Source organism: Pelobates fuscus, chromosome 3, assembly GCF_036172605.1.
Source record: "Pelobates fuscus isolate aPelFus1 chromosome 3, aPelFus1.pri, whole genome shotgun sequence".
Classification (NCBI taxonomy): Eukaryota; Metazoa; Chordata; class Amphibia; order Anura; family Pelobatidae; genus Pelobates; species Pelobates fuscus.
In genome coordinates this window covers 330,407,935-330,432,893 of record NC_086319.1, presented here as the reverse complement: position 1 = coordinate 330,432,893, position 24,959 = coordinate 330,407,935, and the positions used below count along the sequence as shown (strand labels likewise).

The following is a 24,959-nucleotide window of genomic DNA, read 5'->3' as shown; positions in this document are numbered from 1 at the left end:
GAGCTAATATATAAAATACATATAAAACAAAGATAATAATAAAATTCAGAAAAAGGAATAACCCAGAGCAACTTACCCTGTTTGACACAACTCACGCCAGGCTAGGGGAGAACACCGATCTGCCCACCAAAAGGTATGTATGTAAGCTCCCTTGGTTGATAGCTTCTACACCAGGAAGCCGTTACCGAGTAGAAAAGTTCACGCTGGAGAATAAGTGCTAAATGTGTAGTAAATAAAACGGACTTGAAGTCTACGCGTTTTGTCTTCAACTAAGACTTTCTCAAGACTGGAATCTTCATTGGACATACAATACAATACGTAAAAAGAACCTCTAATTGTGATAATTACCTGGCTAAAATCAGTGCTTTTATTATATATAACGTGACACAATTTAAAATGAGTCTTACTTATTTTCAACAATGTTCACATCCAAGCTATAACTGAATGGAATATCATCAAATCAACTTATGGAACAGCTAATGATTGAGTGCCATTAGGAAATAGTTACTTAAAAAGTTTCTCAAAGGACCATGTCCACTTCAGTGAAGTGTCTATGTGCAGTTCTTCGCTATGTAATGCTGCACAAATGGAAATGAACCCATCATCTGCCAGAAGTATAACTCCACCTCTGGCAACGTCACTGTGGTGTAATCAGCTAGCCCAGAAAAAGAGCCCCAGGCTGACTAATGTCAATTCTGTGCATATACCTACGTAGTGAGTTTCAATCATCATCTGAGAGCTATCAGTGTCAATGAATGGCCAGCAGGATCTGCATCTGCCATTAGCAGAGCTGCACGTCACAGCCATCCTTAAATGAGACCAGGTAACCGGCATGAAATGGGACCAGAGTACACCCGGCATCATAAGCACTACAGTGGCCTATAGTAGTCATAATGCTTGGAGCAATATTTAGTAGGGAATCCAGACTTCCACTGTAAGCGGGAGATCAGATGTAAAAATTCTTCAGCACAGTGTTGTGTTGCTGGACACATGGGTGCAAAAAGATTAATGATTCCTAAACCATTGGTCCAGGTTTTAGTAGTATCCCTGGAACATAATTGGGAAAAGTCTAAATCCCAAACTGCCTTTGCACCCTGAAGACCGAGTTGAAAACAACTGTCCTAGACTATGAAACCTATGGTAACACCCAATATTGAGTTGGTTTTTGTAACATATTCATCCTCACCTTGTGGTATCTGCAGTAATTGCCTCCCTGACAATAACGGAAGTGCCGTTCAGCGGCCATGCGTCAGTGTACCTGACTCCTGCGACATGTTGGTGGACGCCGGCCGCTGCGGATCCACGCCAATTTATAGCCCCACATCTGCCCACGGTGGTGACGATGTCGGCTTGTGGGTAACGTCAAGCGGGAGATGCGCACACACGTTCTGGGGTCAGAGGCCAATTTTGGTCAAATAGATCTGTAGGCTGCTCATTTAAACGCATTTGTACTTCCCCTCATTGCCCTGTCATGGTTTCCTTTAGTAGGTTATCTGAGAGTGTTCCTGAGTGTTTATTTCTAGTTTTTGACTTTGCATCGTTTTGACTTCCCTGTAATCTGGTATCCTTGACTTTCGGCTTTCCCTCATCGTTGTGTCTCCTTCTGTGTCCCTGACCTCGGCAAGTTTTCTGACTATTCTCTTGTACGTTAAGTCCGGCCATTCTAAGGCCCGGTAAGACATTACCTTTAGTCCCATGTGTGACACAATTCTGCGTGCTAGATCAACTAGTACCCTGACAGTTTTGCTGAGATTCGTGGGAGCTCCTTTTTAAAGCCTCTTAAAGGACCACTCTAGTGCCAGGAAAGCATACTCGTTTTCCTGGCACTAGAGTGCCCTGAGGGTGCCCCCACCCTCAGGGACCCCCTCCCGCCCGGCTCTGGAAAGGGGAAAAGGGTTAAAACTTACCTTTTTCCAGCGCTGGGCGGGGAGCTCTCCTCCTCCTCTCCGCCTCCGTTCCTCCCCGTCGGCTGAATGCGCACGCGCGGCAAGAGCTGCGCGCGCATTCAGCCAGTCGCATAGGAAAGCATTCATAATGCTTTCCTATGGACGCTTGCGTGCTCTCACTGTGATTTTCACAGTGAGAATCACGCAAGCGCCTCTAGCGGCTGTCAGTGAGACAGCCACTAGAGGAAAAAGGGGAAGGCTTAACTAATTGATAAACATAGCAGTTTCTCTGAAACTGCTATGTTTATAAAAATATTAGTTAACCCTAGCTGGACCTGGCACCCATACCACTTCATTAAGCTGAAGTGGTCTGGGTGCCTAGAGTGGTCCTTTAACCCCTTAAGGACACATGACATGTGTGACATGTCATGATTCCCTTTTATTCCAGAAGTTTGGTCCTTAAGGGCTTAAAGGAAGGAACCCCATATCCCCATAACCTCAAAATCCTCTAACTATAAAACCCTAACACTATCCCAATAATAAATCATGACCACCCTAAAAGACTGACTCAACATCTCAACTCTAACTTACCACAAGCTTAACCCCTTAAGGACCAAACTTCTGGAATAAAAGGGAATCATGACATGTTACACATGTCATGTGTCCTTAAGGGGTTAAAGGACCACTATAGTGCCAGGAAAACATACTCGTTTTCCTGGCACTAAAGTGCCCTGAGGGTGCCCCCACCCTCAGGGTCCCCCTCCCGCCGGGCTCTGGTGTGAGGAAGGGGTTAAACTTACCTCTTTCTCCAGCGCCGGGCAGGGAGCTCTCCTCCTCCTCTCTGCCTCCGATCCTCCCTGTCGGCTGAATGCGCATGCGCGGCAAGAGCTGCGCGCGCATTCAGCCGGTCGCATAGGAAAGCATTTACAATGCTTTCCTATGGACGCTTGCGTGCTCTCACTGTGATTTTCACAGTGAGAATCACGCAAGCGCCTCTAGCGGCTGTCAGTGTACATTTTAATTAGGTAAAGAAGTAACGTATTGAAAGTGTCAAGCTACTGTACAAGTTTGCATCAAAATATTCCACTTGTGACACTTTACTTTTGTATAAATACATTTTAATAATTTTATTGATTGACACTATTGTTTTCATCAACGCTCTCCGGGACAATATCACTCTTACTTGTCTTTTTAAAATCCACCAGACATGGTAAAAAAATATATCCTTTAGTGGTTTAAAATTTCTACATACAATAAGTGCACGAACTCTGTCTCATTACATACATATTCAACCATATTTTCCTGCTATAAAGGACGGTATGAAAAATGACACAAGAAAAAAATTATAGATAGTCTGAAGTAGGGAAAATTCTGATGCTTAACACAGTAAAAGTAAAACACAAAATATAAAAGCAACAAAGTATTGGCAGAAAAAAAAAACCTGTGACACCTTTTATAAATAGATCCCATGGTTTGCGAATAATACATGCATACATGTAAGTTTGCCCTGTTTTAATAGGTTGCCGGCATCCTGAGTTGCGATATGCCAACTTTTCAGTTCTCAGCCAAGATGAACAACTTAGTTTTCTTAGGGCAAATCTGCTAGTAAATGTGTAATCTCCACTGCACACAGAAGTATTCGCAGTGTGTTAATAGAACATTAAGAGCTATTATTTATGGTAATGGGGTGTGAAAGTACACATTAATTCTGAGCATGCAAGAAACAACTGGTTTCAGGTGGCAATAATTGAAGGTTTCTTTTGTCAGTAAGAATTTGGCTGTGTGCAACAGCTACAAATAGGAATATGCATATTCATTGGCAGTGATGAATTCAGCACATTGATATTTATAGCTTTTCAGAAACGTTTCCGCTTAACCTTTCCACTGCCAAGGACAGCCTGCAAATAATGCACACTGATGCATTGCCAAGTGCTATCCCCGACAGCAGCGAGACAGTTAAACTAATCATTTCCATTTCTCCTGTGATATAATTTACTACAACATTATTCTGCTTTTTCCTGGGAGACTTGCATTAAAAAAAAAAATGGGTTAGACAGAGAAAAAAAGATTACAGTAGAATTACTGGGAAAAGTGTCCGCTAAACAAAATAAAAAACAAACAAAAAAAAACTCCTTTTTGCATTTGCAGGATTACTTTTACCTATAATTATACCATAAACGTGTGCGCGTGTTAGATTACTGAAACCCATTTTTATTCCGCTTAGATGAAGATTCTTGTCTTTAATGTGTTTATCTTATTTTCTTCTATGAAAAGAAGTAGATTTCTGTCAACGTGTATTGTACTTTATAAAGTAGTTATGTGTTGTTTTTTTTGTTACACAGAAACCGCTTGATGCATTTAGCCTGTGTTTTGTTTTTAATGTTCTTAAAGCAGAGAAAGCTTTATAGTAGTGTAACTCTCTCAGTGTATACTGACAACCATAGGTCGGGATCATCAGCTTTTTCACATAGCGCCTGAAAGGAGTTTGTGCCTATGCTTCCATTTCAATTCTTCAACAAACAGGGCCTCCACTCAGTGACGGTATTTCTTTAGAAATACAATGCACTGATACACTTAATAATCACAGAACCATTCTGATCATAATATGCAGATCGATTATGTAAGATATTTGAAAATTTCAATCAAGCAAATAAAAGCTAATTTCATTCTGTGAAAATATCAAAACGTATATTTTAAGTTGATACATTATATTGTGTGATATTTTACTTAGAGTTAGTACTACAAATATTCTTGTTTTAGTGTAATCCCTCTCCCCAGCTGGCCAATCTATTTCCATTTAGGATGCGGTCTGGTTACATGGGGTCCACAGCAACTTATGTCCAGTAATCAGCATGGTCGACAACTCTGGTATAGAGGGACCAAGGGGCAGCCACCATGGCCCCCCTATAGAATACAGGGCACAAGCAGCTGCTCTTGTGCCCTGCAGTAAAACCAGCCTTGACTCTAGATACCTTAACTGCTTTATGTCATTGAGGTGGTTACAGTGCCTGACGCCTTCTTAATCTTCAGCGTTGAACCATTTTTGAACAGATTAACATTGAAATAAGTCATTGACTACCTGCAGTCAGGCACCTCTCTGCTGTTTAGGTTAATACAGAAGAGGAGAGGGCAGGCAACTTGTGGCCAGAAGGGCAAAAACTATTTAGTGGCCCATAGTACAATATTACCAACCCACCCGTTAACATCAGCAATAGACACAAGCACACAAATAGAATGGAAGTGTTGATAGACATCCAAGATAATTGAATAGAAAGTGCTATGCACTTCACATTTAGAGGTCAAAAGTGGTCAGAGAGCAATTGCCCTGCCCACTTGACACTTGGACATCACTAATCAATAAAGAAGATCTCCCCAACCAGGCAAACATTAAGTAAAATGAGTCTGAATGATTTTCCAGCAGGAGAATGCTATTAATGCATTAAATGCATACCTTGTATATCAAGCCAATGACCAGAAAATGCATAAACTTGATATATCATGCCAATGAGTATTACATTCATAAACTTTGCATACTGTGCCAATGAGTAGTAAAAGCAAGATGTTGGTATACCATGCCAAAGGGCAGTAAATGCATAAACCCTGTATACCTTGCCAGAGAGCAGTAAATTCATAACATTTGTATATCATGCCAATGAGCATCTGTGCCCCCAAACAACCTGTTATTGCTATTTCTCTGCTACCAGCCGCTCCCTCCCATCTCTCTGCCCCAGCCTCTCTGTGACATATTTCTGCCCCCAGTCTCTCTGTGTTATCTCTCTCTCCAGCCTCTCTTTGCCACCACTCTGCCCCCAGTCTCTTTGTGCCATCATTCTGCCCCCTGCAGCTCTGTGCCATTGCTTGGCCCAGCAACTCTATGCCAATTCTCTGCCCCCAGCTCAGCACTCTGATTGCATGCCCAGCACATGCTCTGCATCCAGTTGGCATCCCCCGCACTTACCTCAGGACCCAGATGGCATCTCCAGCAATTGCAAGACCCAGATGACATCCCCTGCACTTACCCCAGGACCCAGATTTCATCCTCAGGACTCCAAAGTGTCTAGTGAGAGGCAGCACTTTGCTTGTGCACTGTGTATGTACCATTATGCTGCTGGTATATTCCTAATGCACTGGCTGGATTACTGGCCGGATGGTAACCTGGCCGGTGTGGCTAGAATTTTTGGTGGCCTAGGGAGCAATTGTCCCCTGCCGGCTCGCCCATGGTGCAGAAGCAGCAATAGGCAGCAGTGAAAGGCTGAGAGCTTAACCTGAGCTATCTATGCCTATCACTGCTGTCCATTGCTGATATGACTTAAAATTGGTAAGGCGGAATTACACATCATCTTTGGCATACCTCCAGCAGGGGACATAGCCATAGGTGCCTGGGTATCCTCATTTTCTGTCAAACCAATAACAATGTAACACAGAACAGCGCGGCAGAACCAGGGAGCTCTAGGCACCATAACCCTTTCAAAAAGATGAACATTTAACAGTGATGTAAAAATTAAAAAAATAATCATGTTTAATTTTTTCACAGAATGTTGCTGTGACTCCGGGCTCAGTTTCCAATGGAGATGGCATTTTGGGTGATGAAGAAGAAAATAAGGTGGAAGAAAAAGGGGGCTTTGTAAAGTTTGGATGGATAAAGGGTGTGCTGGTAAGTTAAATGGAAAATAAGTAATACTTATTATAATTAAAACTAGCGAATACGTACAGCCTACGGCTCAGATAATCACTGAGTCACTTGTCAGTGAGATTATGTGCATTGCCAGACACACACATTGAATGCAATGGTTTTTGCCATCCAAATAGGAATGTAGATCTGTATTTACATATCCCTCTGAATCGAGAGTTTTGTTGTCACTCCTGAGTACAAATGTTTCCTGTAGGGGATGGCAGAGTGTTCAGTAATGCATACTACAGACCTGCATTAGAGTCAGTGCTATCCTTTTAGGTGAATTTTAGACCTGGAGATTCATTTTGGTTTGGAAATCCAATTTGTCCGAATTTGGGCCAGTTGGTTGATCAATCACATTTCTAAACTTTGAGCTGAAATGTACCCAAATTATTATCAGTCTACTGCAAAATATTTACCTGACTTTTATTATGTATATACTTTGCAGTACACTGACTGGCCAATTTTCCCACCCCTTTGGTTCGTCTAAATCAAGCTTCACAAACTCCGGCCCTCCAGATGTTGCTGAACTACAACCCCCATTATTCTATGAATGAAATAGATAGGCTGAGAATCATGGGAGTTGTAGTTCAGCAACATCTGGAGGGCCGGAGTTTGGGGAAGCCTGGTATAAACCGTTCTGAAATCAGGTTTTTCGGTACGGAAATTCTGTTGGGCTGAACCGGCATACAGTCGAAATTTAGGTGTCGTGAAAAATGTTCTATTTTCAGGAAAAATGTTTCAGCCAGACTGAATTTTCTTGCCGAGCAGAAGTTTAGTGACTTTTTTTTTTAATAAGCAGTAATACTATAGGAGACATCTTTGAAAACCCACAGACTCAGGGTCAAGCACCAGGTATGAAAATCTGCATATTTTAATGAATACAATACAGAATTTTTTTTTTTTTTGTGCTATTGCACACAGAAGTCCTTGAATTGAAACACAATTTGAATATTACAGATTTTTTATTAAAATCACAAGCATTGCTTTTAAAGTAGAATTCTTGTTTTCTTAATACAGATATTCACGGTTATTTACTATAGTAGGAATTCAATGCGAATTCGAAGGAAATTTCAAATTTAAGGCCAGAGCAGCTGACCTAAAAATTGTGTCCTCTTTTTTTTTATTTTACAAAAAGTGCAGATTCATAATAGAAATTAACACATTTATGAATGCACTTTGTGACACCCCACTGGCTGTCAACCAGACAACCCATCCTGTTACTTCCTGGTTGTTTAGCTTAGTGGAGTTAAACTCAAGAGGCAGTTAATTGCTCAGAGTGCCTGCCTTGCATTGACTTCTCATTGAACAGTGTGTGATTGGACAGCTACAGAAGGTCTGGGCTGGGGAAGAAAGGGGAGGGCTTGCAAAGGTTTCAGACAGGAGATATGCAGCTTTTGTAAGCTGTTTTTAGATATATTCCTGATGAAAAAAAAAATAAAAATTAAATGCATGCATGTTTTAATTGGGGATATATCTACTAAACTGTAATTTTAATTTGTTTGTATTTGGGTAGTTGAGTGTCCCTTAAAATTTGAAATTCGCTTTGATTTCACCTTGAATTCTCACTAGAGTAAATACCTCTAATTTCCTTTAGTTTATCGCTATGAAAATCACTAAAGAAAAAGCCAGTCTGTTTGTAATTGCATTTTTATTTCCAAACCTGCATCTTGTTCTAACTTCTTCCTGCCCTGAATTGTAAATGTTTTTCTTCCTAACAGGTCAGATGCATGCTGAATATATGGGGTGTAATGCTTTTCATTCGGCTCTCATGGATTGTAGGACAAGCTGGAATTGGTAAGCATTTAATTCCACCTTTTAACAGTGATATGTTATTTAAAGCTTTGAAGGCCAGAGGGTCTTCGGCGCATGCAGAGCACAGACCTATTGCTATTTAGAGAGGTCACCATCATTTAATAGAGCAATGATCATTTTTTTGCAATGCAGCAACTTTGGTGTTAGAATCCTTAATACCCCATACATCTGTAACAAACCGTATCTCTGCTGGTAGCATGCACCGACATGGCACTGATACCACCTGCCTGCAATAAAATGGTCCATATGTTGGGATTAAAGGCAGGATGTGAACAAGCATTAATAGCAAGCTTCAAGAATCCTATTGCTTTATACAGTTGCTCGTGGAACCAGGTCCCCTACTGGTATTTCCTGATGCCTTTCATTAAGTCTCATAGACATCAGTTTAGCAACTCACATAGTCGCTGATGCTAAACCAGCAGCCTGTATCAGCTCCGTACAGGTTTTTAACAGCACCTACTGACAGCGCAAGTTTATGAACTGAACATTTTCCATCTTGCAATACAAGAGAAGTTAAACTGTAAATGGACTAGTCCCCAGGCAATACTGCATTTGTTTTTCTCAGTGACCTTATATATAGTAGATAACTATTAGACAAAAAGCAAACAGACATTCATAGAAATATAGATATTATTGCCGTGAGCATATAGGTTGCATTTATAGTATTTACATCTCTTGGGTATTCACTAAGAGTCATCTTTAATGCTAATTGTCACTGAGTTCTACGGTAGAATTTGAACTGTTCTTGCTCGCATTACCTCGGTATCCCAGCTGCCCTGCTCCCACAAAATGGGCTAATTACTTTTAACCGTACTGGCGGTAAAACAAATGTCCATAAAATGATCATTTCCAATGGACACCGTTTATAGTTAAAAATAAAAAAATATATCTTTATTCCATCAAAAATAATATTAAATACACAGTGATACAATTACATCAAACAGAGACACTAATACATATTTTTTGAGAAAGGCTTAATAGCCGAAACGTTGGGTGTGGACTCAGTGATTCCTGTCTTTCTTTAAGGTATTATATGCAGACTTTTTGTCTCTTTTGTCTTTGCATGTACTATAATATACTTGTTTTCCATGTGCAATAAGAAATATGCCTTGGTATCTCTATTTGATGTAATTTTATTACGGTGCTTTTAATATTAATTTTGATAGAAGAAAGCTATATTTTTTATATTTATCTATATATGGTGTGCAGTGTGATTTATCCTTTTTATGGATATTGTTTGTGTAGCATTTTTTGGGGGGTTGCTACATCCATTTTGCAGCCTAAATCTGGTTGCTTATATGCATTATTTTAGTTGTGGGCTTCTCATTTCTTCTTATTAAAACAAATGGCTCCAATAGTTGTATTCAGATGTTTAGGGTCTGCAACAAACACATGAAATAGGTTCGAGGCTAGATTTGACCTGTAAACACCATTAACTGCTGGAAGACCCCTGATTAAAGTAGTAGAGGGTTTACTTGGATTACTGTGGGGGAAATTCCATCAGTAACAAGGGTCGTGCATTTCCAGGGCCTGACCAATCAAATACCTAATTAATATGAAATATTGTTTGCTAGTAGAAAGAAAAAAAGATAACCTTATAATATACTAGATATAAATTGTTCTTCGTTCTAACTTTGATCTTAACATGAGGATTTAAATCTTACATTTATCTACATATTCTTTTCTTGTTAGTGTTGGGTTGAGGACGTTCCTTCCCATAGGCACTTTTTAATTGTATACTCCTCATTCACTTAATGAGAATAGCTTATGACAAAATTCCAAAATAGAATTAGGTCATTTGGGATGTATGGGAAGATTGCTTCTTAGTAAGACAAATATTACAGATTCACAAAGTTCTAATTTTCACAGGCCAACACTTTAGCGTATGCCGTGTCTGACAAATAACTGCTTGGTGACTTTATGATGCATATCAAATTAAACCTTATAGCCACAGGGACACAGCCACATGCATGTCCTGCCATAAAAAGGGTACATTTTGAAACCTGCCAATTCCTTGCTTTGGGCTTTCATGCACAATTAGTTTTCTAAGGGCAGTGTGGTAACTTATTTGTCTCATTAAGGGGTATAACTTCACTCTTAGATGTGAGAACAGCCAGAAGGATTTTCTAATTTAAAGTTATTTATCTTTTTAGTGCTGATGACTATAATTTCACTGAAAAGCTGAATTTTATTTAAAATGGTTCACTCTTAGCTATAATTTGTTTGAAATGTTTTCTGTGTAGGTATATGAGTGGCTTTTTATGGACTTCACTAACCAATCTCTTACAAATAGCAGAGATCACACAAAGTCTTCATAGCAGGGGTGCCCAAAAGGTATATCCCCAGATGTTGTAAAACTACAACTCCCATAAGGCTTTGCATGTCTTTAGAATGCATTAGAATGACAAAGTATCATGAAAGCTATAGTTTTTAAAACATGTGGAGATTTATCTTTTGGGCACCTCTGCTTCATAGCTTATAATGTGATAATAGTTTATAGTGTTTATAGTGTGAGAATATTAGATTTTTTTTTTAATATTTTCTTATCTATTGATATTTGATTGTAGATATGACAATTCCCATATAGTCTTGATATTATTCATGATGCCAAGTTTTTGTATAAAATGTCTTGGCAATGCAGAATATACATTAGGTCTTATTAGAAAATACTTAAATCTTCAAGTTTATAGAGGACTGCACAACATAAAAAAGAAATAAAAGAATAATGTAAGTTTTTAATATGATAAAGCTCAGTATATACAGTAAGGCCCTGAGACTAATAATATAAATATTTATGCATAATATGTTATTCAGAAAAAGGTCAACTGAACTGATACCAATTCTCAAGTTAATAACTGAATGAATTCGTTTTTTTGCGGTATTTTTGCTGCTCTTTGGGAACTTTCCATTTTAGTGAGTACACAGTTAAAGGTCTACAAAACCTCACCGACAAGTTGTACCCGGAATCAAAGATACCATATAGCAGCAAAACGGACTTATTCGAACACCCACGTTTCCACATTCAGCTAGTTCCTTTGAGTATTTTAGTGAGTTTTACCTAAGATAAAGTATGGGATTGATTACTGAAGTGTGTAAGATAAAAAGAACAAAACTGAACATATACTTTTGCAAACTTTAGCAAACATAGCTCAAGAACTATTCGACTCGGGCCTTAATTTAACATTTTTGGATCATTTTTTTAAATGATTACAATCTGTTAGAAAATCTGTCAAATGATTTATCTACAAAAGGTTCCATGAACGTTAACGGTGACTCTTGAAGATAAATCATTCAAAACAAATTGTCATGTTTTTGAACGTTTATCAAAAAGTTTTAAATCAAGGCCTCAGTTACAGTCACATCTTGACTATTTTTTGCCCAAATTTAGCAATTTATTTTCATTTTTCTGCAATGAGATATTTAAGGAATGAACTTCACATTAAATTTTTAGCCATTTTCTCACATTTTAGCCACTTTCATTATTATTTTTCATGACCAAGATGATGTTTATGCGTTTCTTAACCAAGTCTTACTAATTGATGAAAAAATTGCTTTAAACTAAATTAAATGATTTGCAATGTGTTATAGTAATTAGTTTTATATAAAACTAGAAATAATAAACGCAGATATGAAACAGAGGAATTCTACTAAAATATGTTTTTACTTTTTATACATAAGAGTTTATTAGTTTTCTAAGTTTGTCCAGGGATTTGGAGAAGTACGCATAAACATTTAAGGTTTACTTTTTAACCATAAACCTACATTATTTTATCTGAATTGCACTTAGCTACCTAGATTTGGCCCTTAAGAGATAACTATGTGCAGTATTTTAATCTCTCTAGTTAATGGAAATGCATAGAATGGCTTCAAAACTAAGATTGCAATAGGAAAGAGATTGCATTCACTGGTGTTGTCATTGTTTAAATCACATTTCTACAGAGTCGCAATTTGCTTTCATATCTAAAGTGGGTAGAGAGTATTGTCTAAAAAAATAGTTTATGGTAAAACGTGCTTCACTTCTTAATGGAGTTTGTTCTTCTCTTTTCAATGAGGTCTCGGCGTCATAATCATCGCCTTAGCGGTGACTGTAACTGCTATAACTGGCCTGTCCACCTCTGCAATTGCCACAAATGGATTTGTCAGGGGAGGTAATAAAATATAAGACTTGAAACTTTCTTGAAAGGTCGGTGCCAGTTCAGTAAGGCAATCACATACTCGGATCACGAGATGTTTTTATATTTCAGCGCCCGGATAATAGAAAGGAAATATATAATGGAAGGAGGTCATTCATTTTCTTTTAGGATATGAATTCTAGAAGGATTTTGCATTTCCACTTCCATCTGTGTTAAGTCTTCTTTACTAGGTCACCTATCAGGAATCACAACACGGAAGAGAATTTTTTTTTTTCTAGCACGAAAATTCACGAGTTCCAGGCGAGCATATTCCTTGAAGGCCCAATTTTGATAAGTCATGCATATGTAAAATATGACATTTCTTTTTCATTGCTGACAGGTCTGGGAGTAATCATAATTATGCTTGCCACCATGGTTACTTCAATTACTGGGTTGTCAACTTCTGCAATAGCAACCAATGGCTTTGTCCGTGGAGGTAATGTGTTAAGGCCGTTTATTTAGATAGCAAAATTCTGCCTGTCTAGGTATGGTTTTGCTATTCTGTACTCAGTTCTAGAAAGCCTTTTGGAGTCCATGGTTATATCAAGAGCTCATATTTCGATGTCTGAACAAGGTAAAGTCATTTAACACATTTAGATACTGTCAGCTTTGTCAACATTAAGTGGAAAATAGATAGAAATAGACAGAAATACAGACAGACAGACAGATAGATAGATAGATAGACCAACCTTAGACATTATTATTTGTTTTATTTTATAAAGCCATCAACATATATTTAAACACAAGTTTGTGCAAATGGTACATGAGCATTACTAAAAGCATGTTCCATTGATGCCACATTTTATTTACGTATTTATGCATTTATACGGCATATGATTTTAGTAAATGTATCTACCAAAACAGGATATATAAGGAGCATTGTGAACAAAGTTTCATAAAAGGAAAATAAGGTGCAGTTAGGTGTTTGACTCATAATAATCTAATGTAGACTCTGCATGCAGTGAGGACTAATACCATGTTTCATGGCTCGTGCTGACTACGCTTCACTTGGAACACGGCAGGTAATGAGTACAAGTAAGACTGTGAGAGCTCCATGCGGTTACAGATCCAGCTTTTTTTCCAGGTGGTATTACAGAAATTTCCATTCAGAAAGTGTTTAAAAGTAAGGTATCGATATCAAAACACAACTTTAAAAACATCAAACATGTTTATTGATTTCTAACACTATTGTTTACTTAAGGTGCCTTTTTAGTCTATCGTGTCCATCATAATTTTACTTTTTGGAGACAGGAAGGTGTATTCAGTGGGCAGAATGGGCCAAGTCTAAACCAAATAAAAGTAGTTAAGGTATAATAAAAAGTAGTAATCCAAAAATATGAAATCATTTGAAAAGCGTATCCAAAAATATGAAATCAAGGACAAAGTCTCACTGCAATAGTAGACCCATTGAAGAGCCACACACAGCCACACATTTATATAATAATCCCATACTACATGCCTCCCTTTTCAAACCTCAACTGCGTTCCCACATTATGTGAGGTATGTACTAGTTGCCTTCCTGGACTGGTTGTATGATAGTGCCAGTTTTGTCTTCTACAAAGAAGAATAGGATTAGGTGGGAGCAAAACACACAGACCAAATCACTATAAGTAGACTTTCCATATACTGGTCCTTAGAATAGCCGGACTAATGGAAAACAGAATCAGTGAGGATAGCCGAGGTCAAGGGGAAATCAGGATAAACATTACACAAGCCAAGGTAAAAGGATTACAGAAGACAGGAAATATGATAAACCAGAAGAGGAATAATTACCAGAAATAAGTGCAGCAGAGACATGCCAATGGGCTTACAAGGACCACAACAGGTCAACAAGGAAGGGGAGAGGTAAGTATATATAGGCAGATCTTAACTTCCATTGGTCTAGGTCAACTTGGAACTATGTATGATTCCTGGTAACCTTTCCATGTTGACCCCTAATGTCATATTTGTGTGCCAAATTCGGTCCGGCAAACTCAGAATTCGTTTCTGGTGAATTATGAATTCAGAACTGAATTCGATTGTACATAAAAGCACGGCGCCTATTGTATGGATATATGTTTGGAATGCTGACATTTAATAAACAGAAATTTAACAAACAGAAATAAAGTACATTGTGTGCAAGCGTTCAATGTCGGATTGAACGCCAGAGGAAGGAGATAAGTGGGGAGCGATCTTGACACCCATACACACAAAGATAAATGATAGCAGTAGATGATAGTTTATTGTGACTTTATTATTAACCGAGCCCTAATTTCAAATTAGTGAGGTACGCTTTAAGATAATATTTGCAGGTACCAGTATGCATCCAGTTCTGTGTTTATGACTCAAATTCTTGACACTAGTCCTCTGCTAGAGAGCGTTTGCAATTCTGGTCTCTCTCTAATCAATATGCTTCTGTAAAACGCAATAGAAGACAGTAATATCAGCCCCATGCTGAGAGTGCTGTATTTTATTAATCTTTAGCTGTTGTTGAAGGTACTTTAAACTCACTTGCTTTCATATAACGATTATTTGTACTTGACAAAGTGACATGTGGGATACAAAGCATTTTTTAAAGTGAATTTGCAAAAAAAAAGACAGAAAAGGTAAATTCAATTATTTTCTAAGCATTTGAAAAATGGATTGCTGCATTATGTGTATGTATGATACCTTACTTTTAAATGTAGTCATTCCAAATTTAAGTCAATATTTTTCAATAATCCACGTCATTCTGGGAGTATGTTCATGTTCAAGTATAGCTGACAATACTGCTGGTAAATTCAAAAGAAACAAAAAGGTGAAAGGTTACTATGTCATCGTAAGCCATGGCAAGTATCCAATCTGTGGTGTGTTCAATCAATATGAATCTATCAAGTACTGTGCATGAGCTGATCTAACCACTAAGAACATTTCAGGAGGTCCACATGTTAACTGGCGTTGCCGACTTCGCTATGGATGTCTCCGGCAATCATTGTATCAATGCCACGTAGGTAAAAGTTTAGTCTTTTTTGCTGTTTTCAGGTCTCGGAATCATTGTCATAAGCCTGAGTGTAGTGGTAACTACCCTAACAGGACTTTCTATGTCTGCTATATGCACTAATGGAGTTGTTCGAGGAGGTAAGTTTTCCCAGTGGACAGTTAAAGATATCTACCGGAAGGTAACCTGCATGCATGGTTCTATGATTGTACATCTGTTATCAAGTTACCAACAGGTTGAAACTGACTATACATGCTATAACACACGTTACAAAATTCAATCAATGTAACTCTCCACGGAACTAACCCCTTTGTTAAAGGAACACTATAGTCACCTAAATTACTTTAGCTAAATAAAGCAGTTTTAGTGTATAGATCATTCCCTTGCAATTTCACTGCTCAATTCACTGTCATTTAGGCGTTAAATCAATTTGTTTCTGTTTAGCAGCTCTAGCCACACCTCCCCTGGCTATGATTGACAGAGCCTGCACGAAAAAAAAAGCTGGTTTCACTATCAAACAGATGTCATTTACCTTAAATAATTGTATCTCAATCTCTAAATTGAACTTTAATCACATACAGGTGGCTCTTGCAGGTTCTAGCAAGATATTAACATAGCAGGGGATAAGAAAATCTTAATTAAACAGAACTTGCAATAAAGAAAGCCTAAATAGGGCTTTCTTTACAGGAAGTGTTTATGGAAGGCTGTGCAAGTCACATGCAGGGAGGTGTGACTAGGGTTCATAAACAAAGGGATTTAACTCCTAAATGGCAGAGGATTGAGCAGTGAGGCTGCAGGGGCATGTTCTATACACCAAAACTGCTCCATTAAGCTAAAGTTGTTCAGGTGACTATAGTGTCCCTTTAATATATTAATTTACCAAACACTTTTTTGATCTACACAATAAGGCACTGCTTTATCATTAATGTAATTATCCTGTTAATAAATCCAGGGATGGATTCAAGAATTGTCCAGTCCCCATTTGTAATTTAAGATTAGATCCGAGTTACATAATTTTTAAACGGGAATCAAAGTATTGATTCACTAAACAGTGACTTGGGAGTGGATGTTGATAACTTGCTTTCAAAATCAAGGTCAAGTTAGAACAGATCTCTAACTCAAGCAACACAGAAAGTTTTCAACTACGTTGGCCCACAATCAATTATCAAATCTTTGCAACTCACTGTTTAATAATTAACACACTAACACTGTTCGTGTGCCATATAAACGGCAATGGATTTTTCTTAAAGGAACACTATTGTGTTAGGAATACAAACATGTATTCTTAACACTATAGTGCTGGAGTAAATATTTAAGTCCCTGGCTCTCTCAAATTGGAGATAAAAAGTGTTTAACCTTACCTTTTCTCCATCATTTTGCTGGTCTTGCCGCGGCTGGCACTGCCTCCATGGCTGAGATTATCAATCCAATGCTCTCCCATAGGCTGTTGCGCATGCACAGCAAAACGTTGCTTTGCACCAACCAGCAACTCCTCATAGGGATGTGGTAAATGTATTAATTCTGCGCAGCACTGATATAGGAAGCACCCCTAGTGGCCATCTGAGTGACTGCCACTAGAGGGATTACTAGGCAGCAATTAAAACACTGTCTTTTCTCTGAAAAATCAGCATTTACATTGAAAGACTGCAAGGACATTAAGCTGTAGTGGTTCTGGTGACTATAGTGTCCCTTTAAGCACACAGTGCTTTCTTTATAGTTTTTGAAATGGGTTTAAAACCCAAACATTTGGCGTGATTTCAGTTATACTATGCAGTCAACATTTTTGGCACATAGGTGTCTGTTAAAACTGTAGGTAAGGTATCTTTTCTGAACTTAAAGTTCAAACATGCCACCTTTAAATCCAGCCCGGGATCTAAACTAACACTAGTAAAATGTATTTTGAATTAAATAACACTCTGTCTAATTTAATCTTTAATCATATGTTGTGAAGATACTGCATGCACAATATTTTGTCATCAAGCACAATGATGGTATTCCATTTAAACTTTACTGTCCTAAGGACAGACGCACCACTGTAACCTCTGACTGAAGGTAAGTGGATCAAAATTTAATAATTCCAGATTAACCTTGTTACACTATTATTATTTTGGAAACTGTGGTGCTCACTATACCATGAACTGTGGAGAATAGATATGGGCATGGGCAGTTTTTGGGCAAAGCAGCCAATCTAGAAAAACACTTGAGTTGGAGAATTTTGAATTTCCATCATCACATTTCAATATTCTGGGTTCATATTATTCTGCAGCCGACACCACATTCTAAAATTACACTGACTTATAATGAGATGCCAAGGAAACACACATTCACATTAGGGAGTAAGTTAATCAAGCTAAGTAAATGAGTTTAGACATGATTACTCACACCTTGTGCAGTTAGAATGGCTACTCCTTTATTTCAATTTGTCACTGCAGCATTTGCTTACAATAGATTTATTTACAAACCATTAAGTCTCTTGGGATGCTCATACGCTCACACAAATTGTCAGCTCCTGCTTCTCACCAGGAAAGAGTTGCATTATAGAAACATAGAAACATAGAATGTGACGGCAGATAAGAACCATTCGGCCCATCTAGTCTGCCCAATTTTTTAAATCAATGTCAGGAGAGCTGTTAAACATATTTTAACTCAAAGTGACTCTCAATTTTTTTGTTTTAGTATAATAAAACTGATTATCAAAATCTGCCTATAATTTTTTTGCAGTTCTGGACTACTTTATCTTATGGTCCTTCTTTCTCAAAAGCTAGCTCAGGTCAAAACAAAATATAATTTAATGTCCGGTGCATATGTCCCCCTGCATTTTTTTTATATATAATATCAGAGTATTTAACCAGGAAAAGCACATTTAACTTTTTGTTAGTTTACAAGTATGTCCTGGGGTCTAGTTGTTACTGTTACCTTTCTAAATGGTACTTATTTTATTGACCTCAGAAGCATTAAGGCTGAGTTGAGACTGGGAATAAGACACCTGACTTAGGTGTAGTTAGATCCTTATCCACCAAGTTATCTCACCGCTATATAACCTGACTGATTCCATACCTTATTAGGTGTCATTCAATTTGTATAGCAAATTAAACCAGCATGCATTCTGAATACTAGCAAGAATAAAAACTCATGCTTTAATAAAGACAATGAATTTATATAGTAATAATTTAAAATGGTACATAGTTTGAAAGCGAATAAAATACTAAGGAAACATACAGAAAAGGTTTTAATATAGAAATTTTATTATGCTATAAACAAAAAAATGACAGATCTGGCTTTATTCATTGAGACTAAAGCTTTCACTTTTAATTTATAATCAATTTAACCCCTTAAGGACACATGACATGTGTGACATGTCATGATTCCCTTTTATTCCAGAAGTTTGGTCCTTAAGGGGTTAAGTGGAAACATAACAGAAAAATTATTAATTAAAGGAAAATCAAGAAGGTAGGGCCGGCAAGCTGCATATTTAAAAAAATATTTAAAAAATGTTTTAAGAGTTGACATTACTGCTACCAGACACAAATTGCACAAACGTTACACATTTGCATTTGGTTAAACATATTTTATAAATATTAGAATATACATTCATGGGACTTTCAATGTAATTATCAGTTAGCAAAATAGGTTGAGAAGATCTAACAAAACATGTCCAAAAACTATTAAAACGTTTATGGACACCCACGTTGAGTACGATCTTCATTGTAGTTACACAATGTAGTTTATTCTTGGTTTACACATTGTTTAACATAATTATGCAAACTAACAAAAAAATAAATCGATGTTCTTAGGTGGAGCATATTATTTGATCTCCAGAAGCTTGGGACCTGAATTTGGTGGATCCATTGGTCTTATTTTTGCCTTTGCCAATGCGGTAGCTGTTGCCATGTATGTGGTTGGCTTTTCTGAAACTGTTGTGGACTTACTTAAGGTAAACAATTAGATGCTTGGTGGCATGATTTAAGACGTAACGTTTATAATGATTAAAGTTTAACTGGCATTCTTTTAAAAATTACACTATTGAATAACGAATGAAAAATCACCTCCAACCTCTGTTAACGTTTTTTTTTCATATGATGTTTTATTTTATTTTATGTATATTAAAGAATGTATATTAAAGAAAAAGGGCAGCATTTATAACCATGTTTAACAGGGAGCCACGATGACGATGCCCATAATTTGATATATTCACAAAAACATGTATGCTTAAAGAAGGGAATAAATAAACATAAATATCCTTCAAAATGACAGATGACCTTTAACTAGAATGCCTTGGTAACATTCAGTGAATTTCAGGTTTCTCAAGTCATTACGTACCATAGAAATATATTGTTTTATTACTGTTCTTATGTCCATATAATGTTCTTCCCTTGTTCGGGTCATGACTTATTACATGTCTTACTTGAGTTCTTTTTCTCAAAGTGTACAGATCACATACTCCCAAAGTCAAAGAAACTGCTGCTTGGAATGTTTATACACATACGTGGTCTGATTGACTATTATATTATTTAATAACTCGGATTTCATCTTGGTTTGTCGCATCTGATTTGTTTAATGTATTCGCTACAATCCAGCAGTTGACAAGAATTATTATGTATATCTTTGTCCTGCTGACGACCTCTAGTATAAATCACTGTATGCTTATTAAAACAAAATATTAGCATTAATTCTCTTTACGGTATTACATAAGACCAAGAAATAATTATAGGTAAACATCAAGGCTATGTGTTCCCAATCTTTGTAGCACACATGTAAAAAAAAATAACAGCCCCTTTTTCTCCTAAACGGAAGGCATCTTTAGTTTTACTTTAAATAAAGCAACGCTGACTCCCAGCTGTCTAATGTTTGGCGTTCGTTATAATCCCTGTCATTTAAGACTCGTTTTCTTAGATTTAATATACTTTCAATCTTGTAAGTGCATCGTCTACTTAAATCCATTTAAAACATATTTGAAAAACTCAGATTTGGAGTAGATTGCTCATTATCACAGCGTGTTTCGTGAATCAACTATGCTAATATTTAGAAAAAAAATAGGCTATTAGTAAAAGTTGATTCTTGAGTCTGTAGCACAAATTAGCAGAACAAAGTTGATTTGCACTTATTTTTCCTTGACATATTTTTTTTTATTGTAGGATAACAATGCAATTATGGTTGATGACATGAATGATATTAGAATAATTGGAACCATTACTGTCATTCTTCTGCTTGGTATTTCTGTAGCTGGTATGGAGTGGGAAGCTAAGGTAATGTCTATTGTAGAACTTAGGAGCAATGTAAGGTACCATAACAAACGTACAATGTCATTCCATTAATTTAAGGCACATGGAATCTAGAATGTTGTTATTGGCCAAACTGCAGATAGTCTATCAAAATGTTTCCAGTTATATTTAGCATATGTTCAAAATTTTGAAATGACAATTCATATTTTAGAATAACCATGTGTTTCATTATATGTGTCCAAAGTTCTTTTAGCTCATTCATTCATTTTTAGTATAGGTACTTTGAGGTTTCGGTTGGTTTTGGTTATTCAGAACTTTTCAGAGAGCATGGAGACAAATTTATGTTGTCTCCAAAAAAAAAGGAGAAAATGATATATATAATTTGATGACCACCCAACATCATGAACTCCAGAGCGACGTTTCGGTCCAGAGAGGGACTTTCATCAGGATCAAGATAGGTATCTTAATCCCGATGAAAGTCCATGTATAGACTGAAACGTTGATCTGGAATTCAGGATTTTGGAATAAAGCAATATGTATTATGGAAAGACCGTGAGTGCAGCCATACCTTTGACTACTATTGTATCACAGAAGCCTTATGGCCTGGCACCCGGCAAGTTAAAAAAATTAAGCCTGAGTGCAAGGAACTTTTATTGTATGGATATATATATACCACCAAGATCATTTATGTGGATGTGTAGCCACCTCCCTGTATTTGTAATCATCTTAATTGTTTAATTTTGTCAATATATGCTTATCTTCTTGTTGACCACACTACAGTTTCTCCCCAGCATGCCTCTCTTCTCAGATGTCTAATGTTTTAGTGTGATTTCTGTATTAGTGAAGCGTGGTTTTGTATTCTTTAGTAGTCTCTTCAGTTTACAGAGGAAGAGTAAAGGACAACTTGTGCGTTTAAAGAGCTGTTGTTCCAGTGTTCCAATCAGAAAAAAGACAGACAGATTGTTCTGTGGATACAGAAAGCAGTTACATAAAACACTATAATAAAGTTTAGTTGACTTATTATAGCAACTTAGGAGGCTAAACACACCACAAACAGTTTTGTGTTTTATGAAAAGTGTGATTTTATTTACATCACTCAGCCTCTAGCTTAATAAAAAACATAAATGGAACAATTTTTAGCGTATGTAACTGCTGTAATATGGATTCACTAATCAATTTCTGAAGCCAAAACAGCCATGAGGGACCCATGTAATGAAACACCGCATTGTTTAATCATATAATTTTGTGTATTCAGAATTAATAGGAACATAACTCAATGCATGATGAAACAGAGAAAGTAATATGAGAAACCAGTTTCAGTATATCATCAGTTATGTACAAATATATTTAGGGCTGCTAAAACTATAAAGAAAAAACAGATGTTTTCCAGCAGCTAGCTAGAGAGTTGGAATCAACTATCATTTTCATTATAGGAATTTGAATAAATTGGCACAATAATAATACAATGATAGGCAAACACTCGGATGGCTTGATGGATAAATGGAGGGATAGATAGACGGAAAGACAGACAGACAGACAGATCGATAGAAATATATATGATAGATAAATAGATAATTAATTGGTAAAATAAGTTAATTTAGTAACAAGTGTTGGCATGTGCGCATCTGTGTTTGAGTGTGTGTTTTGTGTATATATATATATATATATATAATTATTGTGACTCATATACACGTCTAACACGTATGGGAAAAGACACATAATTTCCTTGTATTAGTTATGTACACAGCATGCTTTGTAGGTTAAAGAGACACTGTAGGCACCCAGACCACTTCAGCTCATAGAAGTGGTCTGGGTGCAAACTCCCATCATCCTTAACCCTAAGCATGTAATTATTGCAGTTTTTAGAAACTGCAACAATTACCTGCCAGGGTTATCTCCACCTCTAGTGGCTGTCTACCAGACAGCCACTAGAGTGACTTCCGGGTGGATAGGCGACTTTTGGTCGCCTAAATGACGCTGGACGTCCTCACGCTATGCATGAGGACTTCTAGCGTCACCAAAATCCCGATAGGAAAGCATTGAATTGAATTTCCTATGGAGAAATCCTAATGCTAGCACGGCTATTGCCGTGAATGCGCATTAGGTCTCCTCCGCCGGCTGAGTAGCAGAGGCAAAGCCGATGGACTCAGGTAAGTGACAGAAGGGTTTATTAACCCCTTCTGCACCACTGGGTGGGCTTTGACAGAAGGGGAAGCTATAGTGCCAGGAAAACGAGTTTGTTTCCCTGGCTCTATAGTTACCCTTTAAGTAGGAGTTACCTGAATTGAGTTAATAAACAACTCATCTATAACTACTGGATATGTTTAACTTGAAATATTTAGCAATTTCAAATGTTGCAGTCATAAAGCTATTTTCAGTTTTATCTAAATGATGGTCCTTGTTAGTGTGACCCATTTGTCCTCTGTACAGTTGTCTCCTGAATAAACAACCTGTCTTACTACCTTCATAACAATTACTAACCGCAATATAGTTAGACTCTTTCTAACTGTGCTATAAAGTCATACTCCCTGAAGTGACATTAGACATTTCTCGTAGCACATAAAGAGGAAGAAAATTGCTTTCATGATATTGGAATGATGTACTGTAAACAAACCTAGATCTGTCATATATGTGTGTAATGTAACTTTAGATGTAACTGTATAATAAATGTGGAGCTATTATTATGGGGCTAAATTGAGATGAAATGAATGTGAAGAAATCTTTATCAACATATAATCTTACGCATAACATCGCACAATGTTTAGTGTGCTTCTGCTCACTATGAGGAGGTCCTGGGGATGTCAGAGTGCCATGGCAATACCCATGATCAAGGCCATCTTAACAGCATTGTAGGCCCTGGGCAGAGTAGTGCACTTGGGCCCTGCATAGACAACCACTCACAGAAATAAAAATGTAAACTATCAATAAAATTAACTTTATATTTATTGGTGTAGCGGACCCCGGGTAACCCGACTGGTTACCTCCGCTAATCCCTTCCTTCAGCCGCTCAGGAATCACTTAGAATATAAAGAGACCCATTTCCCCCCAGTAACTAGACGAGACACAGCTCTGCAGGTACAACACAATTTTATTGAGCCATACATGGCTTTTATGCATAGCCCCATGCAAGGGGTCTTCAACTCACAAAAACAGGGGTCATTATATCCCAGGATCCTCTACACCAGGGAGCCCAAGTGCGGGAACGGGGGTTGCTGTCCCTTTGTCTCCCAAATATGCAAAGCCCGCCACTCATGCGAAGGGCTTCCCACCCAGGACGTCACGGGGATCTTCATCCCATAAGCCTCTGTGCCTGGGAGCCAAGGCACCGGAAGAGTGACCGGCCCCTTTGTCTCCCTGGCACAGAAAAGCACTCCAAACTAGTCAGTGCCCCAAAAGTGTCCCCACCAACCTCAGACGACCTCACAATGGCACATTCTCTGATCAATCTCCGCTCACGAGGTTCCTGTGCTGAAACCTGCAACAGAAACATCACGTTTCAAGGGACGAATGCTCCCCCTGGTTGGCGTTCGTCTATACGAAATGGCGGCCACCCAGGGGAGCCCTCATTAATTCCCTTGCAGTTTCACACTTATGTTGCCAGTGCGAACGTTGCAGTTTCACACTTATGTTGCGAGTGCGAACGTTCTAATTAATTGGTGGGAGCTTTCTAATGGGGCACTGGGGTGGTCCTCGTTCGGGAGACGAACAAGTCAGAAAGCAATCCAAGAATGCTCCCCCTGGCTGGCGTTCGTCTATACGAAATGGCGGCCACCCAGGGGAGCACTCATAAATTGCTTCCCTTGCGGTTTCGCAACTATGTTAGAGGTGGGAATGTTGTACTTGAACGTTCTAACTAGCGTTGTAAATGGGATATCGTTGTGGTGCCCGTTCAGGAGTCGAAGGAGTTCCTTTCGCATGAGCACTCCTGAACGGGGAGCAGGGTACAATATACGAAAGGCAGGGGAAAAAATACACAATACAAGTGGAAGGCACCCGCACAGGCAGTGGTTCTGCCACAATTGATACCTCCAATAAAAGTGTTTAATCCACAAAATGTTTAGTAGGTAGCAAGGGAGGCAATTGACATGGACTGTTAATAACATTAGAAGAACTTTATTATAGATTTACGGCTTCATGTGTGTTGATTTTGTCTTCCTTTTTGTGTGTGCGTAAGATAACATAGGTAATAAACGACACTACAGCATCAATCAAGCATAGTTACAGGAATCGTATGAT

General features: G+C 37.9%; 1 protein-coding gene across 4 annotated transcripts in view; it reads left to right on the top strand.

The window, feature by feature from the left end:
* SLC12A1 (solute carrier family 12 member 1) overlaps positions 1-24,959 on the top strand; it is a 118,803-nt gene that overhangs the window by 10,102 nt on the left and 83,742 nt on the right. For 2 of the 4 annotated variants that reach the window (XM_063449029.1, XM_063449026.1), the window contains exons 3-7: positions 6,421-6,540; positions 8,280-8,355; positions 15,546-15,641; positions 19,296-19,435; positions 20,637-20,747. In XM_063449029.1, the coding sequence (XP_063305099.1) occupies positions 6,421-6,540; positions 8,280-8,355; positions 15,546-15,641; positions 19,296-19,435; positions 20,637-20,747 (543 nt within the window). Of the gene's footprint in view, positions 1-6,420; positions 6,541-8,279; positions 8,356-12,425; positions 12,522-12,885; positions 12,982-15,545; positions 15,642-19,295; positions 19,436-20,636; positions 20,748-24,959 lie in introns of all 4 variants that reach the window. The other 2 variants (XM_063449027.1, XM_063449028.1) reach the window with 2 other exon arrangements.